Source organism: Homarus americanus, unplaced genomic scaffold, assembly GCF_018991925.1.
Source record: "Homarus americanus isolate GMGI-L3 unplaced genomic scaffold, GMGI_Hamer_2.0 scaffold25013, whole genome shotgun sequence".
In the NCBI taxonomy this organism is placed as follows: domain Eukaryota; kingdom Metazoa; phylum Arthropoda; class Malacostraca; order Decapoda; family Nephropidae; genus Homarus; species Homarus americanus.
In genome coordinates, this window is record NW_024722158.1 from 3,210,153 (window position 1) to 3,230,900 (window position 20,748).

The 20,748-nt window shown below is 46.5% G+C and overlaps 2 protein-coding genes across 2 annotated transcripts in view; both read right to left on the bottom strand.

The window, feature by feature from the left end:
- LOC121862094 (myocardin-related transcription factor B-like) overlaps nucleotides 1-20,465 on the bottom strand; it is a 79,485-nt gene extending 59,020 nt beyond the window's left edge. The window contains exon 1 of the mRNA XM_042360067.1: nucleotides 20,179-20,465. The gene's annotated coding sequence lies outside the window, so the exon portion shown is untranslated. The remainder of the gene's footprint in view (nucleotides 1-20,178) is intronic.
- LOC121862011 (proline-rich protein 36-like) lies at nucleotides 8,017-10,069 on the bottom strand. Its single transcript, XM_042359941.1, has 3 exons — nucleotides 9,745-10,069; nucleotides 9,053-9,655; nucleotides 8,017-8,933 (listed from the first exon to the last, which is right to left on the bottom strand). The coding sequence occupies exons 1-3, from the start codon at nucleotides 10,067-10,069 to the stop codon at nucleotides 8,017-8,019; spliced, it is 1,845 nt and encodes a 614-aa protein (XP_042215875.1).
- Nucleotides 20,466-20,748: the final 283 nt, after the last annotated feature.

Sequence of the window (20,748 nt, forward strand, 5' to 3'; positions counted from 1 at the left end):
TAATCCCTTCAAACCATTTAATCTGAGTGGAGGGTTGTGAGGATATGGGTGGAGGGGTATGAGGGTGTGGGGTGGGTGATGTTAGGGAGTAGGTGGAGGGGAAGTGAGAGGGTGAACTAGAGAGGTCTGTGGGTGGAGAGATTAGTGGGAGGGTCTGAGGAACAGAGGGGGAAGGAGGGGAGGTTGAGTAGCAAGGGGGGGTGAACCTATGCCATGACTGAACCATTACTGTAAAAACTGGCTCCTGTGTTGTGTCCTGTTCCCCCTTCCTCTTCTTTTCGTTTCCCTTATCCTCCCTTCCTCTTCTTTCTTTCTCCGCCTCCTCCGCCTCATGTCCCCCCTCCTCCTCTAATCTAACCCTCCCCCTATCACCCCCTTTAACCTGTCCTTCTCACCCTTCCTCCCACCTCCCTAAATTGGTCTTGCTTCCCTCCCCCCCTCTCCATACCTGGGCATGTACCTACCTACCTGTTTCTTCCCTTCTGGAGGTCACATCAACAGAACCTGGGGCGAGGGCGGTGGAGGAGGGTGGGGAGGAAGAGGTGGGGAGGAAGAGGGTGGGAAGAGGGTGAGGAGGAAGAGGGTGGGAGGAAGAGGGTGGGGAGGAAGAGGGTGGGGAGGAAGAGAGGGAGAGGGTGAGGTGGGGAGGAAGAGAGGAGGAGGAAGAGGGTGGGGAAGAGGGTGAGGAGGAAGAAGGTGGGGAGGAAGAGGGTGGGAGGAAGAGGTGGGGAGGAAGAAGGGGAGAAGAGTGGGGAGGAAGAAGGTGAGGAGGAAGAGGGTGGGGAGAAGAGGAGGTTGAGAAGGGCGGGGGAGGACAGACAAATCAGGCAGAGAAGATGGATAAAGACAGACAGACAGATGCCGCTGGCTAACTGACTGACTGGCTCGCCCACAAGCTTTATAGAGCAAACGCACCTGCAAATCACCTGGGTACATTTCTTCCCCTCAACCCCCTCCCCCTACCGACACACCGCCCTACTCTGCTTGTCATCGTACTGAGTAGGTCTTTATTATGTCTCAAGACTCAAGGGTCATCGTACTCAGTAGGTCTTTATTATGTCTCAAGACTCAAGGGGGGAAGGAAGGAGTCTCTCAGAACCTAGACAGGTGAAAGGTAGACGGTGAGGTAATGATCTTCATCAACCTCAGGTGTAAATAGGTGACACGCTCTCAATAACTTACCTGTTGACACGAGAGAAACACACTCCCTGATGGGGAGAGAGAGACTACGTGTATTAAACAGCATCAAAACACTCACCTCATACAAAGATGACCTCGCCTGCCCACCACCTGTAACAACAACAACCACAATTATTACCTAACAATATATGAAACAATTAACAACATTCAATATAAAACAACCACAATTACTTCTAACTATATGACACACAAAACAACAACAATTAATAAATAAAGAAATGAAACAATAACAACAATCACTACAACCAGATAACACACACACACACACACACACACACCACACACACACACACACACACACACACACACACACACAGAACAAATTGTAATTACCTCATCAACAGATCAGTTTCAATTGATGTGCCTAAAAATAGATATTGTCTCAGTTGCACCTGTGTGGGGGGGAGAGATCAGCTGAGAGGGGAAGGCGGGGAATGAAGGAACGGAGGGAGAGGGAGGAGAGGGAAAGAGAAATGGGGAGAAAGGAGGAGATGAGAGGAAGAGGATCAGTAGAGAAGGATAGGAGAGAGGAGGAGGAAGGAGGGGTGGGGGGTGATTATCAGCTGATGTTGGTCAAGACCCCCCCGCCCGCTGTCTGGCCTCTACAGATTCCACTCTCTCACAGGTGCACGCCCACGCCCACACGCCCAGCCACCACCACCAGCTGATGACCTCCACACGCCCCACTGGTCTGGAGAGAGAGAGAGAGAGAGAGAGAGAGAGAGAGAGAGAGAGAGAGAGAGAAGAAGAGAGAGAGAGAGAGAGAGAGAGAGAGAGAGAGAGAGAGAGAGAGAGAGAGAGAGAGAGAGAGAGAGAGAGAGAGAGAGAGATGGCGCACGTACCCAAGTGGTGAGGTTATATATAAAGTGTTACAGCGCTAAAGGATAATCTGCACGCATCACACGCACGCACGCACACGCACGCACGCACGCGCACGCACGCACGCACGCACGCATGCACACACACACACACACACACACACACACACACACACACACACACACACACACACACACACACACACACACACACACACACACACTCTATTTAAAAATTTGTCTCTGAAGTAAAAAAAAAAATACTTATCTGCACCAAAATAAACAAGCAACACAGCACACGGTCTTACTTAAACAACATCTCGCCCTTACTTAAACAACATCTCAGCTTGTTTATGCAAATGAGCCCAACCAATACAAAATCCTCTCTGGGTGTGACTCCAGATTACTTCAATATGACGTAAGCTTTTATTCCCTTTATAGAGAAATTCTGTGCGGAGGTTACACAACACTGTCTACCACCTTCAGTAGCTGCCAGTGTGAGGTTACCACAACAACACTGTCTACCACCTTCAGTATTCTCTGCCAGTGTTGTGAGGTTACACAACACTTGTACCACCTTCAGTAATTCTTCGCCAGTGGTGTGGAGGTTACCACACACTGTCACCACCTTCAGTATCTTCGCCAGTGCTTGTGAGGTTACCACACACTGTCTACCACCTCTGTATTCTTCCCAGTGTTGTGAGAGGTTACCACACAACACTGTCTACCACCTTCAGTAATCCTCCCCAGTGTCAGGAGGTTACCACACAACACTGTTTACCACCTTCAGGCCAGTGCCAGAGGGTTACCACACAACACTGTCTACCCTCTCTCAGTAACTCTCTGCCAGTGTTGTGAGGTTACCACACAACACTGTCTACCACCTTCAGTATCTCTCTGCCAGTGTTGTGAGGTTACCACACAACACTGTCTACCACCTTCAGTATTTCCCAGTGTTGTGAGGTTACCACACAACACTGTCCACCACCTTCAGTATCTTTCAGCTGTGAGGTTACACACAACACTGCCTACCACCTTCAGTAATTCTCTCTCCAGTGTTGTGGAGGTTACCACACAACACTGTCTACCACCTCAGTAATCTCGCAGTGTTTGGAGGTTACACACAACACTGTTCACCACCTTCAGTTCTCTGCCAGTGTTGAAGTACCACACACACACTGTCACCACCTCAGTATCTCTGCCAGTGCTGGGAGGTTACCACACAACACTGTCTACCACCTTCAGTAACTCTCCTGACAGTGTTGTGAGGTTACCTACACAACACTGTCTACCACCTTCAGTAACTCTCTGCCAGTGTTGGGAGGTTACCACACAACACTGTCTACCACCTTGTATCTCTGGTGTTGTGAGGTTACCACACAACACTGTCTACCACCTTCAGTAATCTCTCTGCCAGTGCTGAGGTTACCACACAACACTGTCTACCACTTCAGTATCCTTCACGTGTTGTGAGGCACAACACTGTCCCCTCACTAGTCTCCCAGTGAGGCCACACAACACTGTCTACCACCTTAGTAACTCTCTGCCAGTGTTGTGGAGGTTACCACACAACACTGTCTACCACCTCAGTTCTCCCAGTGCTGTGAGGTTACCACAACACTGTCTACCACCTCAGTAATCTCTGCAGTGTTGTGAGGTTACCACACAACACTGTCTACCACCTCAGTAACTCTCTCGCCAGTGTTGAAGCACACACACTGTCTACCACCTCAGTATCTCTCTGCCAGTGTTGTGAGGTTACCACACAACACTGTCACCACCTTCAGTAACTCTCTGACAGTGTTGTGAGGTTCCACAACATCACTGTCACCTTCTCAGTAATCTCTTCGCCAGTGTTGTGGAGGTTACCACACAACACTGTCACCACCTCAGTAACTCTCTGACAGTGTTGTGAGGTTACCACACAACACTGTCTACCACCTTCAGTAACTCTCTGCCAGTGTTGTGAGGTTACCACACAACACTGTCTACCACCTTCAGTAACTCTCTGCCAGTGTTGTGAGGTTACCACACAACACTGTCTACCACCTTCAGTAACTCTCTGACAGTGTTGTGAGGTTACCACACAACACTGTCTACCACCTTCAGTAACTCTCTGCCAGTGTTGTGAGGTTACCACACAACACTGTTCACCACCAGTAATCTCTGCCAGTGTTGAGGTTACAAACACTGTCTACCACCTCAGTAATCCCTCCCAGTGTTGTGAGGTTACCACACGACACTGTCTACCACCAGTAACTCTCGCCAGTGTTGTGAGGTTACCAACAACACTGTCTACCACCTTCAGTAACCTCTGCCAGTGAGGTGTTACCACAGACACTGTCTACCACCTTCAGTAACTCTCTCGCCAGTGTTGAAGTTACCACACACACTGTCTACCACCTTCAGTAACTCTCTGCCAGTGTTGTGAGGTTACCACACGACACTGTCTACCACCTTCAGTAACTCTCTGCCAGTTTGAGGTTGCTACACACAACACTGTCTACCACCTTCAGTAACTTCTGCCATGTTGGAGGTTACCAACAACACTGTCACCACCAGTAATCTCTGCCAGTGTGAGGTTACCACACGACACTGTCTACCACCTTCAGAACTCTCTGGTGTTGGAGGTTACCACACACTGTCTACCACCTTCAGTAACTCTGCCAGTGTGTGAGGTTACCACACAACACTGTCTACCACCTTCAGTAACTCTCTGCCAGTGCTGTGAGATTACCACACAAATGCCAACCCACCCAAACTTTTATACCTAGCCTAGTTTAGCCTAGCCTAGCCTAGCCTAGCCTGGCCTGGCCTGGCCTGGCCTCGCCTAACCCCCCCCCACACACACACAAAGCAATACAGAAAAAAGATACACACCCTCATAAACGCACATAGCAATAGAGAAAGAACAGACACAGTCCCCCTTCTCTCACCTCATGTACGGACAAGTGAACAAGATATCAATTTGTGTCTTGAAGCTGTACAATAAAACATTAGTTCTTATATATTTTTTTTCCTTTTATTTTACGAGTAGTTTCAATTACACTTTTCTAAATCACTTCCCCGCCGTGTGTCGAGGAAAACAACACACACGCAACATATAACTCGTCTCATCTGATCAACTTCTCATCTTCGTTTACTGGAGACTTGATAAGTGACTAGTGTGTGGTGTGTGTGTGTGTGTGTGTGTGTGTGTCGGAAAGATCGATGGTGCTCGTCCAGGAGATTGATGACGTCTGCCCAGGAAGTCGCCAGGTGTAGTCACGTTTGACCGTCCACCACCCACAGAGAAACACACACACACACACACACGACCTATAGTGTGGAGTGATGAATCGTCGACACTAACCAACTCCCTCATACTCAACAATAAACTAACCTAACCTCGACAGCCTCCCTACCTCCTCCTCGACACCCTCCGTACCTCCTCCTCGACACCCAGACGCCTCGAGTGTTAAGTTCTTCACGTCTCTCAGCATTACGCTCGCCTGAGTGAGACAAGTCAACTCGTTTACAAGCTAATGGACTACTGTAACCTTTATTTAACGGACTACATAGAGGAAAGACCGTTACGTTCACTCCCGTTTAACGGATTCTATGGAGAGAGAAGTCCGTTATAGGGAGGTTTAACTGTACTGGAGCAAGTGTAGTTTAAACTCGGGAAGTAACTCAGCTCGAAGCCAAACATTAACTCAATTAAATATGATAGCGGCCAAGCAAGCAAGCAGGTTGACCACTAGTGTACTATATAGCCACCGTCACGATAAACACAAGCAGTGGACACCTCAAGCATTAAGCCAGGAGGCACAGGTGAACAGATGGCGGGTCACATGTGTACTGTGTCGCACCGGCTACTACCACCACACGCCATAAAGACAAGAATAATAATAATACTTAACGAGAAGACTCACACACATAAACAACAGGTGCAATTAAAAATAAAAATAAAAACATTAAAGGCATTATTTCAGATGATGGCACGATATATACTGTTTGGTGTGTGTGTGTGTGTGTAGTGTGTGTGTGTGTGTGTAGTGTGTGTGTGTGTGTGTGTAGTGTGTGTGTGTAGTGTAATAAATGCGCGAGTGATTAAAAACAAAGAAACGACAAAAAATACACAAACACAACAAAAACACCAATAAACAAACAACGAAACACAACAAAAGGGGAGAGAAAGACGTAACCCAAAGGAACAGTGAAAGGTATTAGGGAGGGAAAGATGGGAGTATTGGATGAGGTGATGAGGTAGATGTGGGATGAGGTAGGATGTGGGATGAGGTAGGGGGTGTGGATGAGGTAGGGGGATGGATGAGGTGGGGGTGTGGATGAGGTGGGGGTGTGGATAGGTGGGGTGGATGAGGTGGGGGTGTGGATGAGGTGGGGGTGTGGATGAGATGGGGGTGTGGATGAGGTGGGGGTGTGGATGAGGTGGGGGTGTGGATGAGGTGGGGTGTGTGGATGAGATGGGGGTGGATGAGGTGGGGGTGTGTGGATGAGGTAGGGGATGTGGATGAGATGGGGGTGTGGATGAGGTGGGGGATGTGGATGAGGTGGGGGATGTGGATGAGGTGGGGGTGTGGATGAGGGTGGGTGTGGATGAGGTGGGTGTGGATGAGGTGGGTGTGGATGAGGTAGGGGGTGTGGATGAGGTAGGGGAGGGATGAGGTGGGGGATGTGGATGAGGTGGGGGTGTGGGATGAGGTGGGGGTGGATGAGGTAGGGGTGTGGATGAGGTAGGGGTGGATGAGGTAGGGGGATGTGGGATGAGGTGGATGGGATGAGGTGGGGTGGGATGAGGTGGGTGTGGGGTGGGATGAGATGTGGGATGGTGGTGGATGAGGTGGGGGTGGATGAGGTGGGGATGTGGGATGAGGTGGGGGATGTGGATGAGGTGGGGGTGTGGATGAGGTGGGGGTGTGGATGGGTGGGGTGATGAGGTGGGGTGTGATGAGGTAGGGGATGTGGATGAGATGGGGGTGTGGATGAGGTAGGGGATGTGGATGAGGTGGGGGTGTGGATGAGGTGGGGATGTGGATGAGGTGGGGGTGTGGATGAGGTGGGGGTGTGGATGAGGTGGGGTGTGGATGAGGTGGGGGTGTGGATGAGGTGGGGGATGTGGATGAGGGTGGGGGTGTGGATGAGGGGTGGGGTGGATGAGGGGGGTGTGGATGAGGTGGGGGTGTGGATGAGGGTGGGGTGTGGATGAGGTGGGGTGTGGATGAGGTAGGTGTGATGAGGTGGGGGTGGATGAGGGGTGGATGAGGTAGGGGTGTGGATGAGGGTGGGGTTGTGGATGAGGTAGGGGTGTGGATGAGGTGGGGTGTGGATGAGGGGGTGTGGATGAGGTGGGGTGTGGATGAGGTAGAGGGTGGTGGAATGAGGTAGAGGATGTGGATGAGGTGGGGGTGGATGAGGTGGGGGTGTGAATGAGTTAGAGGAGCGTGATTGAGGAGGAGGGTGGATGAGATGAGTTGGAGGGGTAGGAGGGGGGGGGCAAATGAGGTGTAAGGGTAATTGAAAAAAAAAAGTAAATACCCTAATACATGAAGATGATATATGAGGATATTATATATTGACAAACACTGCAATATATCACCGTTATGAACAATATATATATGTGTGGTATGTGATGTGTATATATGACAGGTATATGACAATGGTTATGTACAACAGGTGGCCCACGATAGTGATTTATATTATGGCAGGTGTGTGATAATGATTGATATATGACAGGCGTATGATAATGACAGCTATGAGACAACTGTGGTAATAATTTATGACAGGTGTATAAATTATGACAGGTGTTTGGTAACTTAAGACAGGTGCCAAAAATGTCCTTGGAAATTTGTCCGCAGCTGTACAGGCACAACACCGAGGCCTATGACACAACAGCCACCGATGATAGGACTGATCACAAGCTGGACGTCTGCCCATAACGGTGAGGCATTATGACATAACCTGGCAGCATAAATCACACCGAGTAAAGACGTGAAAATTATAGCGGATAAACTATATTTTGACGAGGCTGATGGGTGGGTGGGGGAGGGCGGTAGAGGCAGCAGCCAGGTCTGGGAGGGCAGTAGAGGCAGCAGCCAGGTCTGGGAGGGCGGCAGAGGCAGCAGCCAGGTCTGGGAGCAGTGAGGCAGCAGCCAGGTCTGGGAGGGCGTAGAGGCAGCAGCCAGGTCTGAGAGGGCAGTAGGAGAGGCAGCAGCCAGGTCTGGGAGGAGAGGGCAGCAGAGGCAGCAGCCAGGTCTGGGAGGGCAGTAGAGGCAGCAGCCAGGCCTGGGAGGGCAGTAGAGGCAGCAGCCAGGCCTGGGAGGGCAGTAGAGGCAGCAGCCAGGCCTGGGAGGGCAGTAGAGGCAGCAGCCAGGTCTGGGAGGGCAGTAGAGGCAGCAGCCAGGCCTGGGAGGGCAGTAGAGGCAGCAGCCAGGTCTGGGAGGGCAGTAGAGGCAGCAGCCAGGCCTGGGAGGGCAGTAAAGGCAGCAGCCAGGTCTGGGAGTGCAGTAGAGGCAGCAGCCAGGTCTGGGAGGGCAGTAGAGGCAGCAGCCAGGTCTGGGAGGGCAGTAGAGGCAGCAGCCAGGCCTGGGAGGGCAGTAGAGGCAGCAGCCAGGTCTGGGAGGGCAGTAGAGGCAGCAGCCAGGCCTGGGAGGGCAGTAGAGGCAGCAGCCAGGTCTGGGAGGGCAGTAGAGGCAGCAGCCAGGCCTGGGAGGGCAGTAAAGGCAGCAGCCAGGTCTGGGAGTGCAGTAGAGGCAGCAGCCAGGTCTGGGAGGGCAGTAGAGGCAGCAGCCAGGTCTGGGAGGGCAGTAGAGGCAGCAGCCAGGCCTGGGAGGGCAGTAGAGGCAGCAGCCAGGTCTGGGAGGGCAGTAGAGGCAGCAGCCAGGTCTGGGAGGGCAGTAGAGGCAGCAGCCAGGTCTGGGAGGGCAGAGAGGCAGGCAGCCAGGTCTGGAGGGCAGTAGAGGCAGCAGCCAGGCCTGGGAGGGCAGTGCAAAGGCAGCAGCTGTCTGGGAGGGCAGTAGAGGCAGCAGCCAGGCCTGGGAGGGCAGTAGAGGCAGCAGCCAGGCCTGGGAGGGCAGTAGAGGCAGCAGCCAGGCCTGGGAGGGCAGTAGAGGCAGCAGCCAGGTCTGGGAGGGCAGTAGAGGCAGCAGCCAGGCCTGGGAGGGCAGTAGAGGCAGCAGCCAGGTCTGGGAGGGCAGTAGAGGCAGCAGCCAGGCCTGGGAGGGCAGTAAAGGCAGCAGCCAGGTCTGGGAGTGCAGTAGAGGCAGCAGCCAGGTCTGGGAGGGCAGTAGAGGCAGCAGCCAGGTCTGGGAGGGCAGTAGAGGCAGCAGCCAGGCCTGGGAGGGCAGTAGAGGCAGCAGCCAGGTCTGGGAGGGCAGTAGAGGCAGCAGCCAGGTCTGGGAGGGCAGTAGAGGCAGCAGGCCAGGTCTGGAGGGCAGGCAGAGGCAGCAGCCAGGTCTGGGAGGGCAGCAGAGGCAGCAGCCAGGTCTGGGAGGGCAGCAGAGGCAGCAGAAACAGGTCTGGGAGGGCAGCAGAGGCAGCAGCCAGGTCTGGGGAGGGCAGAGAGGCAGCAGCCAGGTCTGGAGGGGCAGTAGAGGCAGCAGCCAGGCCTGGGAGGGCAGTAAGTGCAGCAGCCAGGTCTGGGAGGGGCAGTAGAGGCAGCAGCCAGGTCTGGAGGGGCAGCAGAGTGCAGCAGCCAGGTCTGGGAGGGCAGTAGAGGCAGCCAGGCCTGGGAGGGCAGTAAAGGCAGCAGGCCAGGTCTGGAGCAGAGAGGCAGCAGCCAGGTCTGGGAGGGCAGTAGAGGCAGCAGCCAGGTCTGGGAGGGCAGTAGAGGCAGCAGCCAGGTCTGGGAGGGCAGTAGAGGCAGCAGCCAGGTCTGGGAGGGCAGTAGAGGCAGCAGCCAGGTCTGGGAGGGCAGTAGAGGCAGCAGCCAGGTCTGGGAGGGCAGTAGAGGCAGCAGCCAGGTCTGGGAGGGCAGTAGAGGCAGCAGCCAGGTCTGGGAGGGCGGGTATGCGGGGGAGCAGAAGTAAGCTGCCTGGGTGCGTGAGAGGCATGCTGGCACGGCCCTGGGGGCGTCTTGTTTGTGGCCAGCTATTTATTGTCATTTGCCCCGTCCCCTGGCCACCCTCCAACACCTGGCCGGCCTCCTCCAGCGCCCACACCTTCACAACAACTCCGCCTAACTACCCTTACTGACACCACACCACTGCCATGCCACACCACCGCCGCACCACACCACACCACCGCCACACCACACCATCGCCACGCCACCAGCAGTTATCAACCAGCGCTATTAGTCCCCTCTCTTATTCAACCATCACTCCACTACCAACAAGGGAGAGTATTCATCAACACAAGCAACCCCCCAGTACAACAGATGGCTGGCCAACATGACGTGACACAGCCTTGATAAAATGTTTGGGTGTTCAAGATTAAAACCAAACCTAACCTGACCTGACCTAACATGACCTGACCTAACATGACCGAACCGAACCTAACCCGACCTGACCTTGCCTGACCTAACCCGACCTGACCTTGCCTTGCCTGACCTAACCCGACCTGACCTTGCCTGAGTGGCAAATACTTCACCAGGAGTCATACAAAATATAGGTGGTCCTCTGAGTGTGACAGGCTCGAGACTTACCTTGGAACTTACCTGACGAAGCGGGATTAATTAATATGGAGCTTACCTGACGAAGCAGGATTAATTAATACGGAACTTACCTGACGAAGCGGGATTAATTAATACGGAACTTACCTGACGAAGCGGGATTAATTAATAAGCCATCCTATCGCATCCTGTTTACTCACCTGAAAGGGAGAGAACAAAAAGAATTAATTATATATATACTTAATGTTAGGAGAGAGAGAGAGAGAGAGAGAGAGAGAGAGAGAGAGAGAGAGAGAGAGAGAGAGATATTAAAATTGCAGCAGGCGGACAGACGGACTGACCAGACCACCACCACATCAAGGTCCTGCTCCACAAAGGTTCGCTCGATGAATAAAGCCAAACAAGTGAAGAATGAAGGAGGCCTGTAGGCTACCTGGCTGACGTCCACTTAAGAAAAAAATACGTACGAAAAAAGAAAGAGAAATCCTATCTACTCTATCTATCAACAATCAGTCAGTCAGTCTAATTATCTCTCTCTCTCTCTCTCTACTTGTCTCTCAATCAATAAGTCCATGTCTCTCTCTTTAACAGCAGTACAGGGCATGACCTTCACTATACCCGGATATCGTCAACGCAAGAATCCGTCCGCTTTAAAACAAGGACTGTCAGATGTGTGTGTGTGTGTGTGTTCCATGTTTACGAGGCCCTACAATATTGTAAGGGGGCTTGTTGTGTGAGGCTCAATAAAGTGTACTATTTAAACCTGTTGAGTTATTTTAATTGGGTTTCCATTACCAGAATATTGCAACGATTAAATAGATGAGGTGCATTAGGGGAGGTTAGGTTAAGTTAGGACAGATTACTAAGGTTAGGTTAGGTGAAATTAATGTTAGCATTAGGTTATTGGTAAGGTGGTCAATCTTTAGATGAAAACAATCCAGCACTGTGTGTGTGTAGCACTCTCTGGTTAATGAGCACAAAGGGGGGGGGTAGTAGACTATATTGCAAGGCCGACACATATTGTTGTTTCATTAGGTTTAATTTGAGAAGGGGGTCGTTTACGATAATTCAAGACTATTAACGGTAACGACCTGTGATGCTAGTTCACACACACACACACACACAGATGAGAGAGAGAAAAAGAAGGGGAAAAGAGAGAGGCACACTTGGCTTGTCAAGAGTGCACACGTGTTGCTAAGCCTGTAGGGGAGGGAGGAGGAGTGCTGCAGGGGAGGGGAGAGATGTTCATGACTCACCATGAACTTGGGGAAGGAGGGAGGGGAAGGAGGGGAGGGGAAGGAGGGGGAGGGGGGAAGGGAGGGGAGGGGGGAGGAGGAGGGGAGGGGAAGGAAAGGGAGGAAGGAGGGAGGGGGGAGGGAGGGGAGAAGGAGGGGAAAGGAGGAGGGAAGGGGGGGAAGAGGGGAGGGAAGGAGGGGAGGGGGGAAGGGGGGAGGAGGGGGGAGGGGAAAGGAGGGGGGAAGGAGGAAGGAGGAAGGAGGGGGGGAAGGGAGGAGATGGGGAGAAGACCAAGGAGAAAGGGAACATCTAGGGTTTAAACAGAGAGAAGGGGAAAGCAATGGTAGAGAGAGAGAGAGAGAGAGAGAGAGAGAGAGAGAGAGAGAGAGAGAGAGAGAGAGAGAGAGAGAGAGAGAGAGAGAGAGAGAGCCGGTTCGAACTCGCCAACCAAACCCAAATTTACGGGCACACCAAAACACACAATAAACATAACGGTGCCAATCTCTCTCTCTCTCTCTCCCTCTCACGTACTTCGCTAACATCTGAAAACATACATATATACCCTTTCACTTTTTCTCACAAATTAAAGCTAGGGGGAGAGAGAAGAGGGGGTGAGGTGGTAGGAGAAGGCAAGCTCAAGGACAGCCAATGTAGAGAGGGAAAAGCTGCAGTTTTGTATTAGGGTAAGCCGGCTGGTTCCCCCCCCTCCTTCCCTGCCACCACGAATACCTCATCCTTGTACCTCTTCACTCCCTCCCTCCTTTCCACCTTCTTACTCTTCCTCCTTATCTTCTTACACCTCCTACTCACTCCTGTACCTCTTCTACTTCCTCACCCTTGTACATCCTCCTCCTTTTTCCCTCCTCGTCCTTCTCACCCCTGTTCCTCTCTTCAATCAATTCCCTCCCTCTGCAACCATCCCCTTTTCACCTTCAACCTTCCCTTCCACACATTCTTTCATCATTCTCTCCCTTCCTCCTTCCATCTTCTATCTCTCCTTTCTTTTTCACCTCCTTCGTCCTCCACAAATCTTTCCCTTCCCTCTTCCGTTCCCACCCCAACAATGTCCTTCTCCCTCTCATCTACCCTTTCCCCTCTTCCCTCCTACACACAACACACACAAGCTGCCAAACATCGTCGCCAGTTTAACCTTGACTCGGGAACAACACCAGTTAAAAAGAGAAGGAAGGTAGACCTAATTTAAGATAACACTCAAAGTCGTGCCTCAGATTCATGTGTCTTGAGATACATATGTGTCCTTGGGCAAATACTGTCACGTGCCTGGTATACTGTACATGTGTCCTGAGAGACATGTGTCCCTACTGGTGTAAATATTATACATACGTGGTGGGATTTTGTCCGCTAAATCTTCCTCCATTGGGATTTTGTCCAATCAATCTTCCTCCAATGGGATTTTGTCCGATAAATCTTCCTCCAATGGGATTTTGTTCGATAAATCTTCCTCTAATAGGATTTTGTCCGCCAAAACTTCCTCCAATGGGATTTTGTCCGCTAAAACTTCCTCCAATGGGATTTTGTCCGCTAAAACTTCCTCCCGCGGTATTTTTTTTGGTCCTACAACTTGGCAGACACAGAGTACACCATTAATTATAGCAAGTCACCTACCACGTGTTCCAGGGATACACCTCTTTACTCTTACCGCAGACGACCTCAACATTAAAGGAACAAATAAAAATCTAAGATCTTAAAATGTGAAGAAAATCCCAGAATAAAATATAAAAAATAAAATAACCTTCACAAAATTACGAAATACAAATAAAATAACAGAAAAAAAAATATAAAATACCAAGACAAAAACTAAAACAAAATCCCTACACTCACAAATAAATAAATACAATTAATAAAACAATCATAAACCAACTAGAAATACAAATAAAACACCATTGAAAAACAAGATATAAACAGCAAAAAAAAAAAAAGAATGCAAACCCCCCCCAAACAAAAACGGAATAAAAAATATGAAAATATGAAATGTAAAAACAAAATAAATAAAAATAAATAATATCCAAAAACACGAAAACTAACAACAAATGAAAAACATACAACTTACTAAAGGAAAACAAATAAGCTTCACTGGATAAAAGAACGATTGTGCGCACGTCAACAAGAATCCGACTTGATAACACGAACAAAACACCACCACCGCTGCCACAACACCAATGAAATAATTACATCACAAGAGGCAATAAAATAAAGGAGGGGGAAGAGATAAGAGGTGATAATACCACAAAAAGCAGATAATAGCATATTATAAAACACGTCAATAATAGCTGATATAACAGAGATAACAATCAGTAATAATACAATCTAAAAAAGCAAAGGACACAAGAGACAATAAAAGGAGACGAGATAAACGACGATAAAAAGTATAAAAGTATAAACAGATGATAAAACAAAAAAAGTACAAAGCGTAAATAAAAACAGGTACAGAGAAGACACACTGTGGAGCCGAGGAGTAAGAACTGAAGTATGTCAAACATTTATTTATAAAAAGACCAGCAATAACAGCGAGAGAGAGAGAGAACGGGAAAACACCAGCCAACATTGCTATTCCGTTTTCTGTCACAACTAAGTACCTAACTGGCGCAGTACACTATATATTACCATTAAACACAAAAGCTGTGAAGTTACTTAATTCTCCATAATAATAACAATGAAAATCAAAACAATAATTACATTTCTACCAGCTATTACTAGACTAGATTCGAGCAAGAGAGCGACTCATAACTTCCAAACTTTACAAAGACAAGAGTGACCGCCCATCTACGTCACAAACACTGATACCTATAACATATACAGGAGTAAGCAATATTTAATTTGTATTATAATAAACAACTTCAAGATAAATTTCAATAACAATAGCTTTTCAAGTGCCACTCAAGAACACTGTGCTCACAAGCGGCCTTCACTACTGGTGTAGTGCCTACCGGGCCTGCCCTGGTGTGTCCTGCTGCCCCCGAGCGAAGTCCTGCCCCATCTTCACGACGCTTGGTGCCTCAGCCTGTCCTCCACCCACTGCAAGCTGCGCCCGCTCCTGTGTCTGAGCTGTCTCCACCAGGGCTACCTGGACCTGAGGACACCACCCCCGGCTACCTGTACCCCACCGACATGTCAACGCACACACCATCACAAATTGGAATGATTTGATCTGAGTGTGACCTTAGCAAAGATCAAGGTCACAGACTACCAATGAGATTCACGAGTGTGACACAACCCTACAGTACAAAGTTGTTAATTGGAGTAGATGCAAAGATTCACCGAGTAAGTTAAGTGTACTGTACAAGATAAAAATATAAACAAGTAGGCCTGTGTGTGTGGATATCTCGGCTTGTGTCAACCCTTTCCTGTCATTTTCCACACTCGTCATCTACCTCCTCCCCTTCTTGTTCTCCCCTTCCTCCGTGTTCCTCTCCCCCCCCCCCATCTCCACAGGTTTCTTTACTTGATCCACCCCAAACAAAAGTGGAAGAGGAGTAAAGACAAGAGACAGATACAAACAAATACATCTTAAAAACATTGTCCTGATCATCCTAGTTGTGGACACCCAAGCAGACGTTCTGTTACTAAACAAAAGAAAATTGAGACAAACAAAGGGAAGAATCCCCCACCCCCCCCAACTTAAATAAGCCCTCTTAAGACTGCAGTGTTTATGTTCCCCAAGGCATCCAGGGAACGTCAGTAACTCCGCCGAGGGTAGGAGTCGACTGGCGGGGTTGACGCCCACACACCCCCTCCACCACATTATCACATACACACACATACCACAAGGTAGCAAACTACCTTCCAAAATAAACAAACAACAACAACAAACACAGACACAAAACAAGAAGAAGCTACAGTAAGTTGTATTCTAAGTTACTTTACAATACTAATATCATGTTTTTTTCATTGTTTCCCTGAGAAGGCATTAGGATATGCTACCTTGTACTGTACATTTTAGTCTCACTCAGCATATATTATCAGCTTATCACAAACACCAACAAAATAAAAAATCTCCCCCCGCTTTTCACGAGTAACCAACATTACAATGTTCTCATCCGCGGTGCCAGAAACGAATGATTTCCCATGAGTCACTACTTCTACTTAAGCTGTTGTACGCAACATTTTATGTCAACATCCACACTGACCCATTATGTAAATATTATAGACGACCAGAGTATGGTGGTCTTGTGTGTAGCTTCCATCAAGGAGTACACCATCATGATATCACATCTATTTAATATCTTCTTCCTTTTTTCTCAATTACTTCCTCTACATAGGGTAATATCCATCTTCTCCGATGTTCCTCCTAAAATCCTTCAATATATTCCCGGGAAATAGTCAAACATATTTTATTATACACGAGCATACCAAGACGGGTGGAACACTAACGCAGCTGTGATATTATTCTTGGCTCCTGGGATTTTTTCCAGCTTCCTCAGGCCTCGTGTGTTCCACCTGTCGTACCTGTAAACTTTGAGGTAAATTGTGTTTACAAGACAAAGAGACATTATGACTTTGTGGTTTTCAAAACATCGACCACTGGGTGTCATCAAGGCTTATTTTTAGCCAAAATAAAAAAAATGGAAAGATACAGTAAAGTACAACAGGAGGAATAATAATAATAATAATAATAATAATAATAATAATAATAATAATAATAATAATAATAATACAAAGGGTGTTATCCAGTGACCCTAAGCATCATCACAGGTTTCCTCTTGTACCAACACTGAACATATTAAAGTTCATAACAAAGTGGCTAATTAATAAAAAAAAAATGCCAACTTAAGACTCAAAGGTGTTGACAGGTGTTGACCAATTAGCAGAGACAAAGAACACGAGGCAATAGTGCTATCCCTGTAATCTAGCCAGCAAACTGTGGCTACCTAAACAAGTTATTTTATCCTAATGGCCCACAAAAGTCAAGCAACAACCATTTGCGAGATAAGAGGGAAGTCTCGCAATGTTAACTAATTTCACAATCATGGCTCACAAACTCCTCCCAATAGCCAAAACAAGTTCATGTATGGAACAAAGTGTGGTAACTGTCATACTTGAGTGCTAGTGAGTGCAACTAAATGCTCGTCTGATGCTGCTCCCAAACAGGATAACTGCAAACACAGAGGAATGCTAGGTGTTGTTGAATGCTCATGCTGGCATTGGTTACCTGGCATGGGACTTAGGTGCTTGTAACATGCCTCAAAAGTTAAATTGCCCCACTATCCTTGGCATACTGAATATGCTCCCAGGAAGGCTGTGGTAAGTTTATTCTGTAATAATAACACTTCAAGCCTTCACATATTGTCAGCCTTTACAATATCACGTAAGTTTCACTGCAGTGGATACAGAGATATCATAAAGTACACATACACATATCTATTTATAATCGAATCTAATAAGCACAAAAGATTAATTAACAAATGAGGAAGTTGTGACACTGCTGGTGTGTGACGCGGTTACAACTCGGGAAGGTTGTGAGAGGAGCGGCTCACTTATATGGTGTAACGCAGCTCATGTCATGCGTCAAAACCTGCGACCCGCAACACGGATAAATATAACTTAGACAGTATAGTGGTATCAAAAAATAATGGAAACAAAAAATGCATTGATAAACACCAAATAAATACAAGAAACATATAGTACTGTAATTGACAAAAATCATATGCTGTAACTCCAAGAATCACAACACACCCCATCCAAAAAGGTTCTTTAAGTGTCCAGTACAGTACCATACAAGGACACCCTTTAATGTGGGCTACATCCACCGCCATTAAAACTTTTATTAAAACAGTATTGGTAGAAAAACAGTATTGGTAGAGAGATATTAAAATTATAATTCTCGTTATCTTTATATATTTTTCTTGCTATTAATGAGTACTACAGCTGGATAATGACCACAACCGGATGTCTCACACACACCCGGGACACCACCACACACTGTACTGTACAATAATGATAAACCATAGATACTGTACTGTAATGATGAGGCCCATATAATAATGAATCTGTATAATAATGATGATTACACATAGCTAACAATGATGAGCTGCAAGTGATATCCAGGGTTGGTTAATAATATGAAACCCCCATAAAATTATATAGCTAATTCCCAGACAATTACTGTACTGTACGTATATAACTCCCCCAGGTGTAACATCTCTCTTCCAGTAACTTTCATAAAGCAAACAGAAACATTAACATTAAAACAATTAAAACCAAATGTAGGACAGTTTTTACACCCTGCAAAATGATTTACTTCATGAGTTTTTTTAAATCTTCTGAATATGGCACGCAAAGAGATTTCTAAATACGTACTGTACTGTAAGCTGAATTATGATATTTACCAGAAACATATCTCACTTGTCCAGATACTTTACAAAGGAGAGTGTAACACTATCTGGGTTTAAATACACTTGCAGCCTAATAAGGGGTGGGGTTATATCACAGTGGGTTCAATAATAAACAAATAAATCTTGGGCGTGTCAGACCAACATTTTGTACAGACAAGGTCACGTAAAGCACAAGATTAGGTGGCCACTAATGTGACTGATAAAAGAGAGCTTCAACATATAACATCTTTCCCTGTCAACATTAAGAATAAATGGATATAACAATCAACACTAAACATAGTACAGTATAGAACAGTATATTACATAGTATACAATATAGTATATTACACAGTACAGTATAGTGCACAGTACAGTACAGTATAGAACAGTATATTAGTATATTACACAGTATAGTACAGTATATTACACAGTACAGTATATTACACAGTACAGTACAATATAGAACAGTATATTACACAGTACAGTATAGTACCAGTGACAGTCATACAGATACAGCACTAAGTTAAACTACGGCATTTAATTCATATACAATAAATGAATTGAAAATAATGATTCCAAAATTATATCTTATATACAAGCCTGGGCTAGACAAATCCTGTATCACTTAGCCATTGGTTGCAAATTTACATTCCGACTAACTTGGTCATTGAAACAAACTGAAGACTATCACTATAGAAATAAAAAAAAATCGCAATCATAACTCTTACAAAAATGTCTTAGAGGTGTCAGCTGTGAATTTAGGCTGAAGAAATTTGTCTTGTATTTACATAGTCATGCCACATTTGACCCTAAATTATCTTGGCTTCACAACATGTCAATGGATCTTCCTCATTTTCAACCCACCTTAGGCAACCCAGTGGGAGGAAAAAGGGTAACTGAAACCACTTGATTCAGACTCAATTAAACTCTATAAACATATCGCCTGTCTCAGTCCAATCCTGTATCCTGAAGCCAACATAAGTTCCAACTGCTAGTGCAACTATTCATCCCAACAGGAAGAAATTTTACGAAAACAATAGAGATAGGCTAGAAAATAACTCCTCCAGCACTATGCAGCCCTGAAGCAAGTCTTGATCACCTAAGAAGCAACTACTGTACTAAATTTTTAAGCCAAAGATTATGTAATATAAAAATTAATTAAAGTACAGTAAGCTTTTAGCTACCGGTAAATACTACTGTGAACTACGTAGCCCAAGCCAAACACCTTTACATAATAAGAGGTAAAGACAACAGTGTGATACCATCTATTCAGTAAGAATGTACAGTATAGCCAAAACTGAAAGGGAACTGCAGCCTGGTAAACCAATATAGTCAACCAGAACTGACGGGTAAGTTGTGCACTAGCCAATGAACAGTCGGACCCAAGAAATAGGTGATTCCATCATATGATGAGAGTCAGTTAGGTTAGGTTTTTGTTTTTCTAGTGTGTTTTTGTGTATTTTTTAATCGCTTAGCCATTAAATTTTTTTCTCGAAAAACGTCCCACGAAAAAAAATCGATAAAAAAATCGGTCAATTTCCGATGGAAATAAAGGTCATATTCGGTCAAAACACAAATACACTAGAAAAATATATTTTTGACCTTCTAACAGATGGGGAGGTGGAAGTGCAAATTTACCATAGTTTTGTTAAATATACCATAAATATGTCATTAACATTGTAGCAATATGAATAAAAAGCATTTCCATGTTTCCAGTCAAGTATTGCCGTCCGGTCAATGTAAAAACCCTGTAATAAATGATTACTTGTTTGATGGTAAAAATATAATTCAAACACTGTAGAAGGAATAAAAATCACAGTTAAATAAGACAGATAACCTAATGTTATAAGAGGTTGAGTTAAACTAACGTCAGCAACAGTCACTGGGAACTTAGGTGTGAATGACCGTGATTATTACCTCGCAAATTTTACTGTACTCTTTAAAACACTTACAAATTAATTTTAAAAAGATGTTTTCCACTTACTCAAATTCTGCTCAGAGCCCGACCTTCGCCAGGACACTTCATATAGCGGAAAATATAATTAAATCGAGAAACAAATTTGAGACTTGGTGTTGTTGAGCAAATCTTCCGACACGGCTAACAAACTGTAAAGTGGATAATCCAGCTTTCTTGTGAAGATATCCAATGGTTAGATAACACAATATATCATCACAGATAACCAACTACACAAATTTCAACAGATTTGTCAAGTCTTCAATGTAAACACTCAGACAGAGGGCGGCCATTTTCCTCGGGATGTTCCCATTAGTTTTTCTGAGAATTTAAGCCAATGGAAAAAATACTATCATTTCGAATTAAAAAGTATCAAAAAAAAATTACAGAGCGTATTTATAAATTTAAAACATTTTTATTCTACTCTGAAAAGCATTGTAGTTAAACAAGCTAGTTTATAAGACCTAAATGCTCTTAGTAGAGAAAAAGAAAGTTCCCATTTTCTATGAGACAGATGTAAACAAAAGCCTGGAGGAGGAGGGCGGTAGGCGTGGCGACACTCACTCTCCTCTACTTAAATACATGAATAAATAACTATCT